Genomic DNA, 23,606 nt, shown 5'->3' on the forward strand with positions numbered 1-23,606 from the left:
CATTTCATTTGAAACGAGTGGCAATAATAACGAAGCTTGATGCGCGTGAGAGTGGTGAGCGTTTCACGGGCATTGAATCGTTCGACCGTCAGTACCATTTATAAACAGAAAGATCGAGCAGCAGGACCCAAATATTGAACGTTGCACAAAGTTTGCAAATCAATTGAATGATGCCATACAGTGCTACCGCATCATTTATGATGAAAAAAAGAAGAAAACTGTGCAATCGTCATTAGGTCGCTTCTTTTGGCCAGTTTCTAATACATAAATCTCTCTTTCTCTCTACAGTACTGTACATATTCTCTCCATTTTATTAAATGTTTTTTTTTTTTTCAGTACAAACCAATGCGTGTTACTTATACAAGCCTTAAACATACAAATGCACTTGTATAAACCTTCAATATACTTATATCGGCCTTAAACATAAATTATAATACAAAATATAGCACTGAATCAACTTACAAACAAATTCAACTTATGAACAATCGCTCGGAACCAATTGCGTTCGTAAGTAGGGGAGCGTCTGTACTACAAAGTGGACGGCTTTTGGCCCTGGTAGAACGGGCTCTTAAAAACCGTACAAATGCAACATAGCACAAATTTTCACACACACACACAAACACACACACACTCTCACACACACTCACACACACACACACACACACAGGGTACAGGTAAAAGTCTAAAATGTAGAAAGTGAACAGCTTTCGGCCCTGGTAGAACAGGCTCCTAGTGAATAAAGAGACATTGATATTGTGTTTCAGATCATCATTGAGAAAGTTGGATAATACGTATAAGGATGGCATCATTTTTTGTGTTCTTTTAAAATGTACAGCCCAAAGAATTTGTATGTCTGTATGAGTGTCTGAAAAAGTGAGGGAAAAAAATCACATAGTAATCACCTCTAGATCTTTTGAGATAATTGATATAAATCTGCTCATTTACCATGGTCCAATCAATCAAGTTCCGTGCACGCACATTGTGATAAATGTACTCCACGCACACACACACAGACAGACCACACATAGCACATCATGGTGGTCTGATTTTCTACTTTTATGGCCTTGCAGAAATCTGTAATGAATGAAAAAGGGGCGTTAAATGAGGAATGGAGAAAAATATTCTGATTAGAGATAAATGAGTGAAAGATTGATGGAAGTGGATCATGCTCCATGTGCTTCATTTAGTTCTAATCTGGCCGCTTCGAAGGGTGAAAAAAAATGATTTATCGCAGAAAACTACTTGCTAACTGGGGTGGAGGGGTGGACTACTAGAAGGAGAAAACTGATTGCAGGAGCCCAGCTCATAGTACACTTTCAATGTCACTAAAGGAAAGAAAAGGGAATATATTGTAATAACATCACCCCAAAAAAATGATTTTAGGAAATATTATGTGTGCTTGTCAATTTTGAAATATAGATTCTTACCCCAGAAATTGTTGCAATGTGTTTGATCCAAGTAATCAATGTTGAGAAGGCTTAAGGACACGACTGGATCCAGACATTCAAACTTTTTCTGTCATTTAAATTTTAAGTGTTTCGACACCTGAAAGGGAAAGACAACACTTTTATTGAGTGCGTACCAGAGAAAAGGGTACCCGGATATTTCGTCGAACGGACACTTCATCAACCGGACACTTCGTCGCCAGACAGTTCGCCTAACCTTAACCACTATTAAAGAAGACAAAGGAAATTCTCATATTCTTTATTAAAGAAAATAAAACAGCAAAAACTCGCTCGACAACACAAACACATTAACATTTGGGCGTGTGCGTACTAAATGGGCTTGTCTCTAAACACACTACGCACGAAACGGTTCCTACGTTGAGCACTCCATTTTTAAAATAAAAGGCAATAAATAAAATTGTATTAAAGATTTTATTAAAAAGAAGACAGAGGAAATTCGGTTCCTCGGGGGGCACTGGCTTCTTTTTAATAACATTTTTAATAAAATAATTTTATTTATTGCCTTTTATTTTAAAAACGTACGCGAGTCCGGCGACAAGCGACGACGTCTAGCTCCGTTGCCTCACAACGCGCATCGGAAATCTAGTCTGTATACACGATACCTATGGGAATACCAAACAAAAAGAAAAGGAAAACGACGAATAATATGTGAATTTCCTTTGTCTTCTTTTTAATATTTTTTTAAATAAAATAATTTTATTTATTGACTTTTATTTTAAAAATGGAGCGCTCAACGTAGGAACCGTTTGACGTGCGTAGTGTGTTTAGAGACGAGCCCATTTAGTACGCACCCGCCCAAATGTTAGTGTTTGTGTTGTCGAGCGAGTTTTTGCTGTTTTATTTTCTTTAATAAAGAATATGTGAATTTCCTTTGTCTTCTTTAATAGTGGTTAAGGTTAGGCGAATTGTCCGGTCGCCGAAGTGTCCGGCGACCAAACGTTCGTTCGACGAAACGTACGGGGACGAAGTGTCTGTCGACGAAACGTCCGGTCACGCAGAAAATAATTTAGTTTTATAAATTGAATAATAAATTATTCTGGTGTATACTTGTTGGAAAGAAAAAAAAACTTAAATAAAAGCTAAAAGTGTACAGTGGTGGTGGACATTTTTAAATGCCAATTCGACGCAAGTATCCCAGGTTGCCTCATGTTTGTGATACAAGTACCTGTTATTACTCAATACTTATTAAATTAGTGTTGTTATTTCAATAGCTGTTTTTTACACAGCCCAAAAAAAGTCTGTCATTATGCCGCTGTCTTCTACTTTCTGTCATACGAGCAGGACCTTGAGGAGTATTGCTTATTGGAACAAAATGGCTGCATGATAGAGGGAGACCCAATATGCAAAACAAACTTTTGCTGTGTCCCAGATGGAGAAAGGCAGTAACAGATTGCAAATATTTAACGATAAAGATTGTGTGATTATTATTTTTGTTGTTGTTTCTTCTTCATACCTATATTCGAGTCCATCAGGATTTATGTGCTGTTTGAGTGAGCATATAATAAGTGAAGTCACATATGCTTATAAACAGTTCGAAGTTGCTATTAGCAAGATACAAACTATCAAATATTCTAGATCGGATCGGGCAAAAGACTTGCTGTCTGCCATGGCCATTTTTTTAAAATCATGTTTGTGTGGCGATGATGTCTGGTAACAATACACATTTAGACAATTGACAGGTTCAGAGACAAATCAGTTGGCACACGTAAGACCGCACACAATCGCATCGTATTCAAAAGGTTTCTATGTGCTTGTTGCCTTGCTACGCTTGTCAAGTGTTGCCAAACATGTGCTTGCAATCTTACTTTTTAATAGGCAAGATTGCGCAGGAATAGCCCAAACACAGATGGGAATCTTTTTTTCCCGGATCTATGGAGGCAACAGCTAGCTATTGTCAATTAAAATTCTGGTTTCAAATCAGGATGTCATTTATGTGGAGTTTGCATGTTCTCAATGATCCTTCTTGGATTTCCTCCAAGTAGTGTACTTCTTGTCACATTCTTAAAACATCATGGATCTTTCTCTCAATCGACTTTCTCATAACTGGGTCGTTAATGCACCAATCTTTCCCAGGTTACGTAGGTCCAAAAAGGCTTTTTCAACAGCTTGAATGGCGTTAAATTATAATTTTCTCAGTTGGTGGACCTTGACTACTGCAAGTTTATGGAGTTCAATGATCTTCATTGAAGTTGTTGTTCAGGACTCAGAAGAAGTAATCTACTGTGTTCTAACTTGTTTGGCAAAGATTTGGGATGATTTTTTTCCCATTAATGCTGTAGAGAAATTGAAACTTTATTTCATTTGGGATTGTTGTTTCTCCTTGTTCTTGTGGAGTGTTTCTCAATGTCTCCTCCAGCGATGGAACTTCCTTATCACACCGGTAAACTTGGAAAGAAGGGTTTCAGTTTGAAGGCTGGAGTTGCTTAGTGGTTCATCACCTCCTCACCATCTTAACTTAACTTTACAGCCGTCTTTTGGAACTTAATACCTATTAACATACGTGAACTCCCGTTTCCAAACCACTTCGCCAATCATCTTAAAGCCTGGCTCTTAGACGAACAAAATTGTGATGACGATGCTTTCTAAAATTGTGCTACGTGTATGTCTAGTGTATTATTGTTTATCTTGTACCTACACAAGGGACTAAAGATGGAAATTAGCAGGTGGCTACAATCTTACATATTTACATATGTATGTTCATGAACATGAACCTAAGCATGTTCATGAACATGAACCTAAGCATGTTCATGAACATAAACCTAAGCATGTTCATGAACATGAACCTAAGCATCTTCATGAACATGAACCTAAGCCTCTTCATGAACATGAACATAAGCATCTTCATGAACATGAACATAAGTATGTTCATGAACATGAACATAAGTATGTTCATGAACATAAGTATGTTCATGAACATGAACATAAGTATTTTCATGAACATAAGTATGTTCATGAACATAAGTATGTTCATGAACATAAGTATGTTCATGAACATGAACATAAGTATGTTCATGAACATGAACATAAGTATGTTCATGAACATGAACATAAGTATGTTCATGAACATGAACATAAGTATGTTCATGAACATGAATATAAGTATGATCATGAACATGAACATAAGGATGTTCATTAACATGAATATAAGTATGTTCCTTAACATGAATATAATTATGTTCATTAATGTGTTGTCCCTTATCAATCAATCAATCAGTCAGTCAATCAATCAATCATCTTACTTGGCCTTTGTTTGAGCTGAGTTTGGGTAAGAGGGATAGGCTTTGAAATCTTTCTGTCTGCGTGGGATCAAACACGTCCACTTCTCATTTTGTAGTCCACAAAGCACCACAGATGATCAATGCTCAAGTTCAAGGGTTAATTATTTTTGGATTGATTAGTTGACTCCACTAGATGTGCTTCAGACTCCGCTGGCAGTATTGCCAGTGTTAAGGCATCTTCTCCTTAGCTGTCCCACAGTGTCTTTCAGCTAACTCATTTCCTTTCAAACGTACCCACGTATTTTTCCAAGACGGCATTTTGCTGCTTGTTTAGTGCTTCTGGACTTAGCTAAGCAGTTTTGTGCAGTACATTGAGCTACCTACCACATTTTTGGCTTCAATTATGCTTCGCTTGAGCTCCACTTCTCACATCATTATGTGCATTCTCGCCACGTTTTTTGTCAACCGTGAGAATTGATGCTTTACTGATGGTCTGCTGACTTTATACTGTTCCATCATTTTGGATTACACCATCTTAGATTTGCTCTCTTTTAGGGCCAAGGGAGCTCGGAAGATGTTGACAATTTTGGTTGATGTCTTTTTTCAGCTCAATTTTTCTTATTGCAAAAACAAGAGCATAAAACGATGTGTACGTAGATTACTTACATAGGCAAAAAAATATTTTTTATTTCTCCATTTTGTCTTTTTCAACTTTGTCTTAAACTCATCAGAATTAAAGTCCATTTCAAACTGACTTGTATTTTTCAACAAGTAAAACATTGCATTTCTCAAAGAGAGCTCTCTGTGTTTTCCATGACGTGAGGATACTTTCTTCAAAGTAGAAGAAACCATCTGAAGCCTGAATCATTATTTTCCTGTTTTCCTGAAATAGAATAAAAATAAAATGGCATCAATGCTGTTAGAGTAATTGATAACATTTAACGTTTGCACTTTTCTTACACCACACATATTCATAGTGTATCACTCTCTCAAGTTAGTCATTTGGGGTTTAGAAGCCTTCCTGCATTCTATGTTAATTTGCCTCTTTGCCCCCACTATCTTCCTCCACCATTTACTTGTGATCTCTCATTAAAGGGTGTTGATAAGCAAATGCTCACCAAAAGAGTCGGATAGAAGACTTAGGACACGAGGGGGAAGGCTTTGTGTCCTGTAGCTGATGATGATGACTCACTGTCTAAAAGGCATCTCATTAAAAGCAATTATATTCACCTTCTGTCCACTGTTTGCTGCAAAATTTACACTTATATTTTACACTTAAAAAAAATATCACACAATATCACCTCAAGTGTAATTCCTAGCAGTAACTGTTCCCTTTGTTTTTAGTGAATATAAAAAAATAAAGCCAGTCTAACGTGTTTCACACTTTATTCATAAAAAAGCACTGAGTTTAACACAAATCAATATAAAATGGTAGTAGCGATACATAAATAGTAATAATTTCTCGCTTTTATAGACAGTAGCTCAAGAATCCGCACCAAAAAAAACAAAAACAAATAAAAAAAGTGATGTTAAGCTATCATACTTTTGTGGCAACAAATACTGGAAATACCTTTTTATAATCAGTAGCATAAAGAGGCAACAAACACTTTCATATTCCCTTAAGTTAGAAACAATCCAAAAACAAAAAAACAGGAAAATGGTGGGTGGGTGAACTAGTGAACAACTGCTACCAGCAAATAGTACTCTCCTACAAAAAAAATGATAGAACACATGGGGTGGGGGGTGAAGCTCTTTTTCCTCTTCTGAGCATAAACAGACAAAACTAGTGGTAGTAAGTCACGATGGCGTCGATTGGACAAGATGAATGACCCTAAAATGGTAGCTTGCTGGAGCTTCTTATAGAACAAGTAGGCGCCTTGGTCATGTCTTCTTTTCTTTACATGAACGCGTTGAGATCAAATCAAGTCTCTGGAAGGTTGTGACGTCCCCAGTGTTTATTCAGAATGGACAAAACAAGGCTAGAGGAATGGGCCCATGACCAAATAATTTGACAGAAGAAAAAACAATTAAATAATAGATTCTAAACAAGAAATTGAGGTCATCTAAAAGGCCATCCCATTTGTTCATAGTTGATTTTTGTAACGGTTTGGTGCTTTTCTCTCTTAAGTGCCGCCGCATGCTGACACCACGAGAAGACACTAAAGGCTTTCAAATCCTGATTGAATAAAACCCACAAAAAGTCAAGTAAAAATAAACTTTGTACATTGACAGGTCAGAAAGGCATTTTCCCAGTTGAAACTTTTCTCTCTCATCAATAATCTGCAAACAGGCCTAGGGCGGCCACTTTTGCATTGTCCGATTGCAGTGTAGACCCCCCCAATCCACCCCCCACCCCACCCCTGCCCTCCTCGTAACAGTGGTTCATTCCACTGATGCTAACCATCGTTTACACCTAAGGAGCCGTCTTTAGAAGCCCGTCCAAGTGGTTCTGCATAGTCAGGTTTAAGTATGTATCTGTGCCCAGTTTCCTCAATTTACATGCTTCTTTTGTCAGAAAACGTTTTCTTTGCAAATTTAAAAGAAAAAAAATGTTTAAAAAAATACAAACAATAATAGTAAATATAGCAAATCAGAAATGTACACAGGAGCACCTGAGAAAAGTCTTTGCTCTTAGAAAAATGCTGTCAAATCCCCACATCCAAAACAGTTCAAGTACAAGAACGCCCTACCCACCCCAAAACAATAAAAATAAAAACACCATACTTATTATAAATAATTATAATTTTTACAATTTTCTGAATTGACACTTTCATATTTACAATATCTTAAATGCTTAATGCTACTATTTTTTTTCAATGTTATTTCATTAAGTGATGTCCCTGAGAACCAAGTTTAGCCTCTTGTTTTCTTTTTCATCTTTTTTATTTCATCAATTAAAAAAAGAAAAAAAAGTGGAGCCAAAGGTCACCTCAAATGGAATGTAAAAAAAACGCATGAAAATATTCCTCCCTCCTTTTTATTTTTAAAACTTCTCTTAAGATCATCCTACCCTGGCTTTGGGACTGCCATTCTTCGTCATACAAAGTTAGCGAACATCAATAAATAAATGCTGAAGTCGGCAGGAACGTACTGAAGAGGTATTTGTGTCAAGTGCTAGTAAAATGACGTTAAAGTCCGACCAGTAAGATTCAAGTTGTAACTAAAGAATGAACAAAACTTCCAATAATGCCAATACTACCTGCTTAAAGTAAACTATTAACAAGTGGTTAGAATGAAGGTTAATCTAGAACAGGGGTCGGGAACCTTTTTGACAGAGAGCCATAAAAAAAAAATCATATTTTGAAATGTTCTTGCTTGAGAGCCATACTCAAAATTTAAACGTCAAAATACATGAAAATGTGTGCATTTTTTGGTCATTTCACCACTTTTAAAGTACAAAAAGACGGAATTATTTTGACAATATTTTTATGCCGTTGCTAATTGATGAATATCAATGACAATATGCATGGAGAAGAGTCGGATTAAAGAAAATATGATAAAAAAAGGCACTAGAGGTCGTGTCAATGCCACAGTGCCGACTCAGCGGTTTCCATATTTTAGCTCACGGGTTAGCGGAGAGCCTCATGCACCCATCAAAAGAGCCGCATGTGGCTCCCAAGCCATAGGTTCCCTACCCCTGACCTAGAGGGTCAGGAATGTTGGCCTATTACGAGATATCGATCTCATCATGTTTAGTCCCCCATGTCCTATATAATGAATAAACTCTTAGAGATGGGTAAAATTTAATTTGAGAAATTTCAAATGCTTGAATCATGAATTAGTTTCGAATAGTTGTTTCTTGTTTTGTAACACACCCATAATACATAATCCATTCTATTTCTACTTAAGTAGTGTCACCAAGTGACCAAAGATTGAACTATACTTGATTTAGTAGTTTTAAGGAGGCTGTTTAATTGGGAAATTTTCAAGTGGCCACTAAGGATCTCGTGATAGAAAGAAGTCTGCGGAAACTCCCCAAAGATGTCTGAAACTTTCCAAAAGAAGACAACATGAAAGAAACGCGTACAGGCTCGACTATATTTTGCTTAATAGTGCAATCATGTAATAGCGTGCGGAAAATAGCCATACTGTCCAAACCGTTTCAATTAGAGAGGGAATTTTGCTGCCTTTGTGGCCTGTTATTATTGGAAACACACTTTCATAACTGCGTAGACAGGTGTCCAATCAATGGGCAAACTGACACTAAATCTTAGAAAATGTTATAATTCTTCATATGCAAATTTCCACTTGCAATTTTCAACTGGTGGAGTTGTACTTACTGTAATTACGACACCACGTGAACGCAGCCCTGTCAACTAGAAGAGCCTAAATCCATGTGATTTTGGTCATGAATCAAAGTGGAACCTGGTCTATAAAGGGTTTGGTCAGTTCTTTGGATTTTTTTCCCCCCACCGCACTCTTGTTGTGGCTTGACATGTTGAGTAATGAGCCCCAAATGAAACGAGTCGATTTATCATCTGGGACTTTAAAGCTGATAATACAGTGGAGGTACGACGGTAACACTGTGTGTTTTCATCTTCAGTGCTTTCCTTCTTCTTTTTTTGTCGCTTTTAAAGCCCACTTCTACTCAGCTACTTCTTTATCCGAGAAGCCTGCCTGTCCAACAAATCTTTTGGTTTTTGTATTACGTCACTTTAAAAAAGCTATTTCTGCTTTTCATAATCGTTACACATTATTTTTGTGTGTATTTCCACATTCGGTGGGAGGGCGCAAAGAAGATGTCATGATGTTGAATTGTTGACATATTGCCCCCCCATGTTTGCCCCTCTTAACAGTTTCAGTGAAGCAGAGCAACGCGTTGCGTACGCCCCCATGTTCACATTCGACGGACAAAATCACCACATGGGGAAAAAAAAAGTTAGTTAATGAATGGCTCAACAAAATAAGTAAAAAGACAAGGGATTCTTAAATAGAAATATATAAGTTGGTCTACTGCCTTGAGAGGACGATCCATTTCGGGAAGGCGGGTCGTTGGGGGGTCACCCGAAACGTTCCCTGACCAGCATCATGAGTTTCTTCTTGCCCTTGTAAATTTGTTTGAGGTTGTCTATGAACTGGGCGAACTGAATGTGGCCATCTTGTGCCAACAGGAAGGTTTCCCGTGCTTTGCTTAGGAACTCGATAAACTCTCCGTAGTGGCGCGGACTGATGTGCGTCAGTCGAGAGTGGGTGGTGTTAATGTACGCTGAGATCGTGGCGTCGAGCAGCTGCCGCAGAGGTGCCTTGTCCGTCGACATCAGCTTCCCAGAGTTCCGCCTGCCAGGGATCCCGGCAAGACCCGGTGCTGTCATGGTGCACCGCCGAAGGATGTCGGACAGCACGGTGGCACAGTGGACGCTCTTCACCACCAGGGGAATAATTGCAGCAAGCTCATTTTTACCCAGAGAGTGGCTGAGCGCGCAAGCCCATAGAACGTCATTAATGGCCGGGTGAGTGTCCTGGTTGTAGGCCAGGTTCAAGTGGGTCATAGCCAGGGAGGCCAGCTTAAAGGAGCGCAGCGGGTACCCCCTGTGTTCCATGTACCTGGCGATGGTGAACAGTTGGGAGTAAGTCATTCCCGTTGACGCGGCGTCGATCACAATCTGGTAGGCTGTCTCAAAGGCGATGTGGTCCTTCTCGCAGAGCGTCAGAGCTGACAGGGCACAGTTCTGTGGGTCCTTCATGGCGCACTGCAGCGCCAGAGTCCTCGCGCAACTGGCCAGCTCTTCTCGTTGAGGGTAATCCAGGCTGAGTCGCAGGATGGTATTGTGGGACATGACGGTGGCTGCAACAATACTGGTGGCCTCAGTGGGGGTGAAGAGGGTGTACCAGCTCTGCAAAATGCTCACCAGAGCACGGAGACCTGCGAGCAAATGAGAAAGACGTGATGGAATAAGATACAGTCATACCTTGACATACGAGTGCCCCGACATACGATCAATTTGAGATACGAGTAAGATTTCGAGCAAATATTTATCTTGAGATACGAGACAAATTTTGATATACGACCATACAGCGGATTTGAGAGGCTGCTCATAAGAACATCATGGGCACTGTCTTTCTGGTCGCAACTCCCTCGTGTAATCTCTCTACGAGCACTGGGCGGAGCGTTGCATTTTTCAGTGTTTCCGTTAGTCACTGCGAATGGCGGAGCTTGTTCGATAACAGGAAAGGAGTACTACGTCCTGGGCAAGTTGGCAAGTGGTCGTGCGTTATCCTATTGTGAGGACATTTGTGTGCATCATTTTCAGAATATTTTGAGGGGAAGACAAAAGCAAACAACCCTCGATAGCTTGCATCTGAAAGTCAGGGTGGAGGTGGGGCAAATAGAGCCAACCCAGGGGAAGAAAGGTATAAAAAGTTAAAACAAAATTAGAAGTTTAGTGTAAGGTTATATTACATTTATTTTTGAGTGTGTCTGCATTGTAATCTAAGTTCATTTAAAATTGTTTATGTTATGTTACGAGCGGTTTGCTGTGCAAAAAGTCTCTCCACCCCTCTCTCTCTCTGTCCCGCTCTCTCTCCCCTCCGCTAGATCCGTCTAATTGTATGACTATTAAACACATTTTAGTACTATTAAAGCACTAGTTATTTGTTAGTTTGTTAATAGATGGCGAATTAGAACAAATAAAAATGTTTTTCCAATCCAATATCCTGTTTTGGGTGTTTTTCAGAGGGTTGTAACGAATTAATTTGTTTTTACTTAATTTCTATGTGAAACGTTCATTTGAGTTACGAGTAAATCGACATATGAGCTCAGTCCCGGAAAGCATTAAGCTCGTATCTCAAGCTACAATTGTACTTGCATAATTAGGCACTATTTGCCTAAACGGGTTGTGACTTGACGAATTCCCGCTCCTCAAACCACCACATTTCCTTGACATTGAGGCACAATTAAATAGCTCCAAGCTAATTCTATTTCTTAAGTGTGTTGACAAATGGTACGATTTTACTATAAATCATAGAAGCCCTTAGTGTGGAATCAAATATAATTGGGGAGGAATCAGGGCAAACCAAATTTGGAGTAAAATCAAGTATCTAATGTGTGTGTTCAGAGATAATGCATAATTCCCATATTTGTAACCAGCCCAACCTACCGACTTCGGTGGCACATGTTACCAACCAGCGGACCATTTCTCTTCTCCTCCAGTTGAGAGTGGATAGAGTCATCCTCATCACCTGGAACATGAATGTGGACAGTGTGTAGTAGACTTTCAAGCTCTAATGTGCATCTGTGACTTCATTACAGTCGTGTAAAAAAGATGGTGAAAACCTCAGGTTATTAGATTATTGAAATACTATAATATATTTTTTAAAGTACTGTATTTGGGCTGGAATTAACTGCACTCATTTTTATAGTCTACATATTCACCCTTGACTTGTTTTTTTTTCTATGCTGAAACTGTAAGAGGTGAGCTATAGTTGTGCCCTCTGCTTCCACAGAGTTATTCAGAGGTTATACTGAAGATTAATATTTTAATAGATTTGGTAGTGATGTAGATCGGGGTTTGTCAAACATTATGCTGGGTTGTGTACACCTTTTGAATAACTATAGTATTATTGTCATTACTCTAATCTATGTTTTTACTTTGTCTCGGATAAAATTAAAGTCTCGCAAAAATGTGATTTGTGCTCCAGTGCAATGTATGGTTTTGGTAGTGATTCAGATTGGGAGTTTGGAAAACAATTTATGCGCATTTGTGTACTCTATAGTTGTTCAATAAGTGTTAAAACGTTGGTCAACGCAAAGTCTTGGTGCTTGGTGGCTACTATGTCTCAGTTAAAATGAAATACCTTTCAAAAAGGTAACTTATACTCCAGTGTGACATAAGATTGTTTTTCTCTCTTAGTTAGTTTTTTTGGCTGGTGTAACTTGTACTCAGGTGCGACTTATATATTGAAAAATGTGTGTCTATAAATAAATATTCAAATGATACATGATTTGAATATATAGAGTAGATACTGTAGATAATACCCAGAAATGCATGTAGGTATCCAGCTTTTCATATTACGATATATGTTGTCAAATGTCATTAAGTTAGGTTCTTTTTAATTCTATTTGACATTTGACATTTCTAGCCCTAATAAATTCCACCTTTGTCTCTTGTGGATCTTAGAGGAAATAACTGTGGCAAAGGTAACTAATTCATTTTGTTAAACTATGCTCAGGCTTGAAAAAACACAACCTCTGTGAAGTACAGTTTGTCTTTCTCAATGTGTTAAAGAATTACAGACATGTTCTGGATCTCACTCACACACACGCATACATGGACATACAAGACACATGCGCACATACGCTACCTGAAGTCCTAGCTCCAAGGCAACGTTGAGTAGAGTTATATCAGGCGGGCTGTCTGCAGGTGTAGCTATCTTGAAGGCATCCTGGGCAAGTTTAAATATTAAGGAAGAAGAGTGGATGTTTTTCTGGATGGCTTCCAGAACTGTTCGCAGTCTCAACATGTCACCTAGAGATAAAGGGTTGTGAATTAATTTTGATTTGCACCTTCATGAGACATTGTTTCTAGTACACTGGTACCTCTATTTAGAAAAATAATTGGTTACAGAATTGGTTTTGTAACATTTTCGTAAGTAGAAGCATATTTTACATTGAATTGGTATAATTCGTTTCATAATCTTTAATACAATTTTTTTTGTTTTGTATGAAACAAATATAAATGTATGCAAAAGAGAAAAAAAGATAAGAATTTTTTATTAAGCCATTAAAATGAATTTCCACTGGGTTGGAATTGCGAGTAACAGAAGATTAAAGATACATACACATGTATGTAAACACAATTTAAAAACTCGGAATTATGTTGTGCACACTCTTACTTAACTTACCGCCGATGATCAGCCATGGGCTCAAAAAAAGATAAAAAAGTGCCCACAAAGTGGGCTTTTGGTCTGACGGTCATGCTCATACTCCGCCGGTGGCTGCTACCTCATTTGGGGCCGGCTTTAACATTTGCCCACAGCGCGTTATTCTCGGTTCTGGCATCATGGAGATGCAACTTAAGGGTTTTTTTTAAACGCAGAGAGAAAGTGTTTCGTGGGATGTTTGATTTCGTTTGACGTTTCTTAACTTGGACTGTTTTTCGTATCTTGGATCAAAAGGTTTCCCATCAAGGCCTTTCGTAACCAGAATATTTCGTAAGTAGAGGTATCACTGTAATTAGAGTTAGGACTGTACAATACCTTTAGCAGCAGTCAGCATTGTGGATGCAAGCTCGCACTGCTGGGACTCCAAGTGTCCCAGAGTGAACCAACGTGGATACCTACTAGGAACTATGGAAATGCCATGATGAGCGTGACCGATATCCCCGGAGGCTGCAGAAGACTCCAAAACTGGTAACCTAAAGAGAATGCATTATTTAAGTTTCATATATTTCACAGGAAGATAATATCCAACACCACAATAGGCATTTACATGAAATGAAGCAAAATCATATAGAAGATCTTTTACATAAAATCATTATTGTTTCCTTTTAATGATCATTTTAAAGTCAATCTGAAAATGTCCAGCTCAGATAAAAAGTGAGTCTGCATATTTTGTAATGATAATGTACATTGTATTATATAGTCGTAAAATAAAAAAGGCTTACATTCATTTCAAGGCCAAGGCAGTAATCTTAATGGGTAATGTATGTAGTTTAAAACAGCTTTTATTTTGTTTCTGTGTTGTTTGAAACATTTTTATCGTATTGGCCATATGTAAGACGACCCTGATTATAAGATGACGACCCTGATTATAAGACAACCACCTCTTTCTCAAGATTCAGGTTTGAAAAATGACTTTTTTGAATGCAAAATTCAATTTTAGGCAGAAAATAATTGCAGTGCATCTGAAACAAATGATACTAACAATAAATTTGAGAGAAAGCGCATGTTATTTTGCCTTATTCAAATCATGCAAAAAATGTCTCCTATTATAATGTCTGAACATTGAAATATGTAAACACATCTGAAATCACGTTTGTAAATGAATGGCTTCTGTTTTTTTTTAAATGAAGATAACTGTAACCGGGGAGTTCAGTTCGGCTTTCGCTTTAAAGATATATGGTTCTATCTAGTGTTGTGAATAGTTATAATGTCTAGACCCCAAATTCTCGGAATGTAAGACTAACCTCACATTTTCAGTCTTATTTCAATGCAAAAAACACTGTCTTATATTCGGACCAGTATGGTAGTTGTGCGAGTTTCACAGACTTTCTTCCCCAGTCCAATAATTCGATACCAGGAAATTATAGTTACCGTATTTACTTGCATATAAGCCGCTTTTGTCGGACAAAAAATGATGACTGGATCGAGGGTATGGCTTAAATGCGCATAAAAACACAACTTGCAAAAAAGTGCAATTTGACGGCGCCGTGACATGATGCCACAACATCTTAAACTTCTGGTAAGAAAATTGTAATTTCTGCAATTAGAAAGCATCAGGTTCTCATCAAGATAGACATTTCTTTTTTCAAATTGAATAATTTGATATTGTGCATTTACACAGACAGGCATATTAACTTCCTTATGATATTGACCCTAATAATGTGCTTTTGATTCATATAGTATCTCAGAAATACCACTTGCGATGATTTTTCTTAAGATTTTCCATTCAAAGTAACATTTCTACTCCCTATTAAAACCATGAATATGGAAGTGCAAATTGGGAATCAGGGGGGCGGCTTATACGCGAGAGATTGTTAAATTCAAAAATTTCAAGGAAATTTTCAGGGTGTGGCTTATCAGCACACACGGGCGGCTTATATGCGAGTAAATACGGTACATATGTTCTTCCAAGAGAAAACCCCTCCAGTATTTTTTAATTATTTTTTTTGTTAACATGCAGCATGTTGACATTCAATAGCCCAAAAATGAAAATAAGAGTCACACAAGTACATCTGGTAAGGAGTCCTACCTCATGGCACGGAGTGCCACCTTATATGCCAGATCTGCATCATGCGGCAGCAGTGCGGAAAAGAGGTACTTGGCAAATGTGTGCATAGGAACACTCTCCCTGTGGATGACCTCACCGAGACCGCTGAATGGACCAGCTGCTTGGACAAAAGAGGAAATCATTTTTATTATTATTATTATGCCTTATTTGTTAGTGATTTTACTTTTTTCTGTAGTATTGTACTATTGTACCTTCAAGTAGTTGTATGGCCTGTTTCTGGAGAGTTTGGACCAGCATGTCATCTAGCTCCAGCTCTTGGAGTTTTGTAACAATTTGCTCTTCATTACGGCACACCTGAGAAGGAAAACATCACACAAAATGAAAGTGTTACACATTCCACAAGTTTCTCTTATTTTGATGAATAGCCATTACTTACAAAAACAGGAAAAATAACTTTGCCTATTAGAGATTACAAAATGTACTTGGTTTGGTAGTTTTAAATAAAGAACAAAATGTAATTAGGGTATATGGTTTCACGTGACAGCATTTTTAAATTATGGTTCCAGGAACAAAATTGTACAGTTTGATAAATGTTAATTGACCAAATTATCTTCCTGGATTTTACTTTATTCACACATTTTTATGCACGCCACCATATTAGGAAGTTCAATAGTAGCCATTGAGTGATACACTCGACTGTTATTGTAATTTTTTTTTCTGATCAAAAGACATTACTGGATTAAGAAGTTTAGGCATGCAAAAGTAGATCTTAAACTGTTTCTTTCCCACTTTTTAATCAAGAAATCCATATCATAATTCGGTATGAGTCGTTATAGCCAGCAGCATTTCTATAGACAGCAGATTTATCACTCATCGACACGGTGGAGCCAAAATGTCTGTGTGCAGAGCTGTCATGGCTTCTCAGATGGAAAGTCTCAAATACCATTTAAAAAAATAATAACAATTGTGCTTGGATGCTATTTTTATTAATAAACTCTATATAATTTTTTTCAACGGGGGTACAGTAAACATATCAGGAACACATGGCTGCTAAAATCAGGGGTCGGCAACCCCCCAAAAATGTCTGGAGCCGCAAATTTTTTTAAAATCCTTATAAAAGCTTTATAATGAAGGCAACACATGCTGTATGTATCTATTTTATGTTGTGGATTTGACAAAAAACACTGCCTACCACTCCCTTTATGTCTAAAAGGTATTTTCTATGTCTGTATTCTCACCCTCTTGCTACTGTGACAGTGAAATTTCCCCAATATGGGATGAATAAAATTATCTAATCTAGCATCCTGCCTGTGGGTAGAAATGTGTCGCAGACTATGATGCAAATCTTCGTTGACAAAAATGTTAAAAGGTAATTTTATTCTACACACATTACATTAAGAATGTTTTTGTCGTGTTTTTCCAATACAGAAACCATATTAAAACAAAAAAAATATTCCTCTCCATTTTCAAACATTTTTTGAAAAAGCTCCAGGAAGCCACTAGCAGTGCATCGCTAAAGAGCCACTAGTGCAGGGGTAGGGAACCTATGGCTTGGGAGCCACATGTGGCTCTTTTGATGGGTGCATATGGCTCTGAGCTAAAATATGGAAACTGGTGGTGAGAGAGCCGAGTTCCGAACACACCAATAAGAACGTCACGTCCGCACTGTGGCATTGATTTTTATTTTTCATTAGTCTTCTGCATCTATTCTCTCATTGATACTCATTGAACTCATTGATATTCAATAATTAGCAACAGCATATTGTTGTCAAAAGAATTTGGAGAATTTTTGTACTTTAAAAGTGGTAAAATGACTAAAAAAATTGCACATTTTCATGTATTTTGACTTTTAAATTGTGAGTATGGCTCTGAAGGAATAACATTTGAAAATAGGAATTGTTTATGGCTCTCCCTTTCAAAAAGGTTCCCGACCCCTGCACTAGTGGCTACAGAACCTATGGGTGCCAACCCCTGGCTTAGATGAAAATGTGCGCATGCGGCAATAGCTGTTCAGAACTTTCATACCTTATCCTGCGCGTAGAGGCCTTCTGGCATTATCCTTTGTTGGCCCATACCCATCAACGTCACCTCTAAAGCTAGAGTCAAGTATGACTCCCTTCCATCATGATTGCCCCACACTGGAACATGGTGGTAGACGGGACGTCTGGGCTCACCCTCTTATAGATGGGGGGGAAAAGCATTAGATAGGTTGGTGGTGTGAAGTCAGTCATATAAATAAACCAATAAAAAGAAATTGTTTGACTTTCGTCAACATAGCAAAACATTTTCATTCGATTCACTGCCAATGCTCTAAACATTGCATGACTTCTTTTCCGTTCGCTTTAAACCTTAACAGGGTTGTATAGAGTGATGCATTGGCTTGTAAGCAAGGGTCCACAGGTTAAACTCACTGATAAAGATAACATAAGTTGGTGTGAGTAAATACAAAACAGTCTTTCAAGACGAATAAAACACAGGCAGGCATAACAAATACAATTTCTGAAAAAAAAATAGGCACCCATTGGTTAACATTTAAAAAAAATCATACTATACGTATAAATAGTTGGGAAATTTTGACTTACATTTATTTTAATGTAACCCATATAAAAAAATCATAGCCCTGTTCTAAATCCATTTTTTGGTGATGCCAAAAAATAAGGCCAATTTAAATCATGCCATCATCAATCATGACATTTGTGACACCAAAACACCATTGACACAAATTTAATGTGTGTAAATGCAACTGAACAACCTCGATAATCATGTGACTTTTTTATATAGCAATATGTGATCACTCCACAATTGTGAGGTTACTTGAGCATTTCCTGTGCACACTGCACATTTTTATTCAGACACCTATCAAATGAACAATTGCTATCAGGTGTGGACAATGGCTGAGACATTAAAAAAACCTTAAACTACCTTAAAGCATTCTTTGGTTGACTTGGATGAATGTTTTGGGTCTTTAAAATCTTCACAGATGTTTCTGACACGTCAACTAAAATGATGCTGTTTTACACTGATGCTTAATGGTATTTGGAACATTACAGATATACGTAATAGATACATAATTAATGACTGAAGAGTCACCAATTTGATTCGTGGCTGTGTACTGTCAAAGTGTTCTGGTTACAAACTAGTTTTTGACAGTGAATTACTTGTAATGAAAGGTATTACTGTATATTCAATGAATTTGAAGAAAAATACTAAAGAAAAGGATAGTTTTGTTTAATAGTCAGTTGAAGGTTTAGTGACAATTGATATGCTAAGAAAAATGCCTGGTTGTGCAAGTAGAATCGACGATATGATTTTGGCTAATACCACCATTTTTTTTACCTTAACTTCACTAGTACTCAGTTCGAGTTAATTATTTTTTACCTCCCGTGTCCATAGTGCTGTCGTCATCGACCCGGCATGTTTCAGTGAGTGTAGTAAAAAGGCAGCCAATCGGGTCCAGAGGATGTCCAACCCAACCTTCGAGATTAGTGGTGGTCGTCACACCCCTTTGGAGAAGCTCTGAGGTAATGACAAAATCAGAATAAACAACCTCATATTATTGAAGTTGTCCTTAAAAGATACTGTAATTACAGATAGTGATAATCAGTTAGACAGTTTGTGTGTGGGGGTTCTGTACCTTTCTTTTGGTGTTTATAGATGTCCATCTCACGCTGCTGCAGGAGGCGGAGTGTGTTGATGATGGCCACAGCTAATCGTAAGGCCTCTCTTGAGTAACCGTGGGAACGCAAGGCATCTACACGAGCACAGGCAGTCGGTACGTGGTCTGTGTGATCGAAAAGAGGCAAAGTGAAAACAAATTTATAGACTCACTATTTTGGCGTTGAATACTCTTACAAAAAAATGCGAAAAGCAGATTTAACCACACGCATTATTTTTTTTTCCTAATACCTGGTTTATAACATCAAATTCATAAAATGTTTATTGCATAAACTTTTCTGAGTGTCATCAAAATTACTGTTTGTTTTATCCATTTTGTCTGCTAGTTTAATTATCGAACCAATACAAATTTCACTTTGATACAAAATAATATGAATTATTTGGATAAAAATATGTTTCAATATTGTGGTTTGCCATGAATCGATTCCACTTTATTTTAAGGGCCATTGATCAATATAACCCAATTTAACAGAATAAGTTACATGTGACCCAAAGCAAACAAAGCTTTTTTTCTGTTTTTAAACTGATGTTGAGGCATTTTGGATATGTGAACAAAAACAATTAAGCAACATTTTTATTTATTTATTAACCTATTTATTACCTATTTATTTATGTCTAAAATGTTTTTTCCTGTCTCTGTATTCTCACCCTCCTGCTACTGTGACAATGAAATTTCCCAAATACGGGATGAATAAAGTTATCTAATCTAAAATGGCATGTGTAAAAGATGAGAATATATCATTACACGTGAATAATATGCCTTCCTTCTGCTAATGGACGAAGGCTGGTTAAACATTGACAACACAGGCTTGAAAGAGAATGCAGTGATTTCAATTTGTTTAACAGTGCCATTAACTTTGTTAAACTCACTTAATACGGTCATTGTTTGACATTTATGACTCACTGTGTAACAGTGTGGGTGTGCAAATGTGTATGTACCCAGCCAGAGCGGCAATCCCTGTGGATTAAACAGCAGACTCTCCTCATCCCTCTGGTATGATGGAGACATGTAGTAGTCACTGCTGATGATCCTCTGAAGGTGGCTGCCCTGCCAGTGGAGATTGCAAGCCTCCACAGCTCGGCTGAATACCGTCCTCCTTGGTCTGGACAAAGAGTCTGACAAGCACAACACACATTCAACACCAGACATATGATCTTGTAAGTAGGGATGTCCCGATGCTGATTTTTTTTAAACTTCTGATTTGATCCGGGTTTTTTCTAAGATATGTTTTGCCAATACTGATCCGATATGGATCAGATACTTGAGTTTTTCTTCCAGTATTACATGACAAATAATACATATTTTTATTATAAAAGTGAGCCATGGTGGTACCTCCTCAAGAAATGCTCTATTTACATAGTGCTCTGTTACCATTGTTAATTTCTAAAGAGAAATTGTCCCATTAACCATTTACCCTATCCTATATGGATTTGATACTAGAATTTTTCATCCATTGAAAATAATGCAAAAAAATAATGTAACCATTAAATGACAAATAATAATTTTGGTATTAAAGTGAGCCATGGTGGTACCTACTCAAGAAATGCCCTGTTTACATGGTGCTCTGTTACCATTGTTAGTTTCAAAAGAGAATTGTCCCACTAACTAGATGTGTTTGGCTAGTGGTTTGATTTACTGCAGTCGAAAAGCTTGATAGTACTGGAAACACACGCTAATACTGAATCGGATCCCATCTTGGGACAAAATCCAATCCGTATCGGCATCGGAAAATCACTACTTAAATAAATATGACATAGGAATGTAAAATACCATTGTTGGTATCAGTACCAATTTGTGGGGCAAGACAGTTTAGACATTATTGTGCTCGTAATGCTGTTAAACTAACTTGTTTTGGTCGAGAGACCCCCCTCATGTTTCTATTTTTATTTTTTACTTTGACAATGCCTTTTTATTATTTGAGTCTTCTGGTGGTTTTTGGTATTTTAAATCCAAGCATCACTTTTTTGGGTCAGGTCTTGAACGCTACTCGAATATCAGTGAACAGTTTTTCCAATTGTGTCGTTACAATTTTTGTACTTAAAAAATAAAAGTGTGTCAAAAGCCAACCCTGGAGCCTTTTGTGCTTCAAAGCTGCTGTATTCATACTCATATTGGTTTTATTTCTCCGATAGTATGACACGAATAATAGCTAAAGAGCTTGATGGACTGTTTATTGTATTTGTGTTGTATACTGACCCTGGGCGAGGTTGCTCTGCGGCAGAGCGTTGGTGATGTTTGGGAGCTCGCTACCATAGTTGCCATCCTCCAACGGACACACATCCATGTCACTCCATTTCTTCAGCTGCTTGAGCCAACTGCTTTTCTCTTCACTCTTACAGTGGGGATTTAACACCACACACACCCACAAAGCACCTAGGACAGTCAGGTCAACAATTTGTTGTAGATGCTTTGATGGTTTCAAATATTGCACAAACCAACAGAAACACACATCTACATCTACATCTACAGCTACATCTACATCTACATCTACATCTACATCTACATCTACATCTACATCTACATCTATTATATATACTGTTTCTTTCATACTTTCATTGAATCTGCGACTGATAGATCGGAGTGTCTAACTTGAAATGGATTGGACATCTAGCGTCAAAAGCAGCCAATTACTTAATAATTGTAACGACTTAATAAAGAACTTTCACTGCCTGGCCCCTTCTGCTGAATATGAATAAATATATATATATATATATATATATATATATATATATATATATATATATATATATATATATATATATATATACACATACATATATGTATATACACACACGTATATATATACATATATATAGGCTAAAAAAGGTAGCTTGGTGTTATTTCTGTGTGAGTTGTGTATCCTGATCACGCAAGCTCAACTAGGAAGTGTTCTCATTGACCTCCTAAATGCTCACATTGATTGAAACGAAACTGAGCAGCTTTATTGATTTGAAGCCTTCATTATTCACTCCAGGCTGAGTGAATGGAAAGACACGGATAGACGAAGAATTGAGTTAAACTACAAGAAACTACTTTTTAATAAAATCCTAGGTGGATTTTTCATGTCCGTACTAACCAAGCTCGTCCCAAAGTTGCCTGCATTTATCTGTCATGCCAGTGCCTTGTTGTCTCCATAATGACAGACGAGGGTCTGCCATAAACTGTTCCGTTATGAGAGTCAGCATCCGGGCACCATTGGAGTCACGCATTCTTAACATCTCTCGCACCTAAAAAGGTCCAAAAATAAGAAAAATAAAAAAACAAAATTCTCAAAATTAGTAAATGGTATTGTTTACATTAACTCATGTATGGGATGTTTAAATGAAAGGAAATAACAAAGATTTAAAAAAAATTAACACAGCAGTTTATTTTTCACTGTCTAGTGCGGTCATTTGGAAAGGGGGATGTTTTTTTAAATCTTTAAATAGGCTGATGATTTTTCAGGTCTATTTAGCCACACTAAATACCTGTTAATATTTAAACTAGACATTTCCGTTTACAGTAGCTCTTGTGGGTTTGATATTTTGTGTTGGGAAAAATCTAAATCGATGTGAGGTTTGGCAGCATAGTATTTAAGTCGCGATTAATATAAAAATATATATAATCATGCCAAGCAGCAATTGTTGAAATCTTTTGGGAAACAATTTATCATTTAAAAATGGTTAGTTCATAATAGTGAATGATGATAAAATGCAGTAACTCTTTTTCCTAATAGGAAAGAAACTCCAGTATTTCTAGATTCAGTAATAATATAATATTTCAGAACTTCCAAAACAGATACATTGCATTCTTATAGCTTTATATGGTGTTTCCTGTATGTTCACTATCCCGGCTAAGTACTACTTTTAAAGAGGAAGTTGTTAAGAATGCTGTAATAAAGATTTCCTATGGCACATATGGTTATGGTTATGGATAATATTTTCAAGACTTAAAATGCACTCAGATCTACCATTGCGCATGTACCTAACAATTAAACAGAACATGTTACTAAGAGTTACAAAGCAAAAAGCACCTTAGCAAACATAGAATTGAGCTGTTTTCCAGATCCATAGTATCCTCCCTGGGAAAGAAACTGCTTCACTTGTTCCCTAACTTGATCTTCGTCTAAATGCCAGCAGTTGTCATCATCAATGCTTGCGCCGGCGGTTGGATCGGGAGCACCTGAAGGAAACACGCTGATAAATAGCAGGTCATCATGTGTGACACTCTGACATGAGATGGTTACAAAAAAAATACTAGGAAAACACATTATCCATAATCCATAATGAAGAATGTGTGTATACTTGTATCAATCATGTCATGTTCTCTGCATCCAAACATTTTTATTAACAGAATGAGAATGGGAAATTAATTTCATA

At 37.4% G+C, this 23,606-nt stretch overlaps 1 protein-coding gene across 1 annotated transcript in view; it reads right to left on the reverse strand.

The window, feature by feature from the left end:
- Positions 1-6,053: 6,053 nt before the first annotated feature.
- zswim5 (zinc finger, SWIM-type containing 5) overlaps positions 6,054-23,606 on the reverse strand; it is a 45,949-nt gene continuing 28,396 nt past the window's right edge. The window contains exons 4-16 of the mRNA XM_077615592.1: positions 23,261-23,409; positions 22,325-22,475; positions 21,445-21,621; positions 20,187-20,363; positions 19,207-19,353; positions 18,951-19,088; positions 17,598-17,749; positions 15,824-15,926; positions 15,594-15,729; positions 13,880-14,037; positions 12,986-13,149; positions 11,782-11,863; positions 6,054-10,547 (exon numbers count right to left, since the gene is read on the reverse strand). Of these exons, the coding sequence (XP_077471718.1) occupies positions 9,685-10,547; positions 11,782-11,863; positions 12,986-13,149; positions 13,880-14,037; positions 15,594-15,729; positions 15,824-15,926; positions 17,598-17,749; positions 18,951-19,088; positions 19,207-19,353; positions 20,187-20,363; positions 21,445-21,621; positions 22,325-22,475; positions 23,261-23,409 (2,597 nt within the window). The 3' untranslated portion in view covers positions 6,054-9,684. The remainder of the gene's footprint in view (positions 10,548-11,781; positions 11,864-12,985; positions 13,150-13,879; positions 14,038-15,593; positions 15,730-15,823; positions 15,927-17,597; positions 17,750-18,950; positions 19,089-19,206; positions 19,354-20,186; positions 20,364-21,444; positions 21,622-22,324; positions 22,476-23,260; positions 23,410-23,606) is intronic.

The sequence above is a fragment of the Stigmatopora argus genome, chromosome 12 (assembly GCF_051989625.1).
Source record: "Stigmatopora argus isolate UIUO_Sarg chromosome 12, RoL_Sarg_1.0, whole genome shotgun sequence".
Taxonomy (NCBI): Eukaryota; Metazoa; Chordata; class Actinopteri; order Syngnathiformes; family Syngnathidae; genus Stigmatopora; species Stigmatopora argus.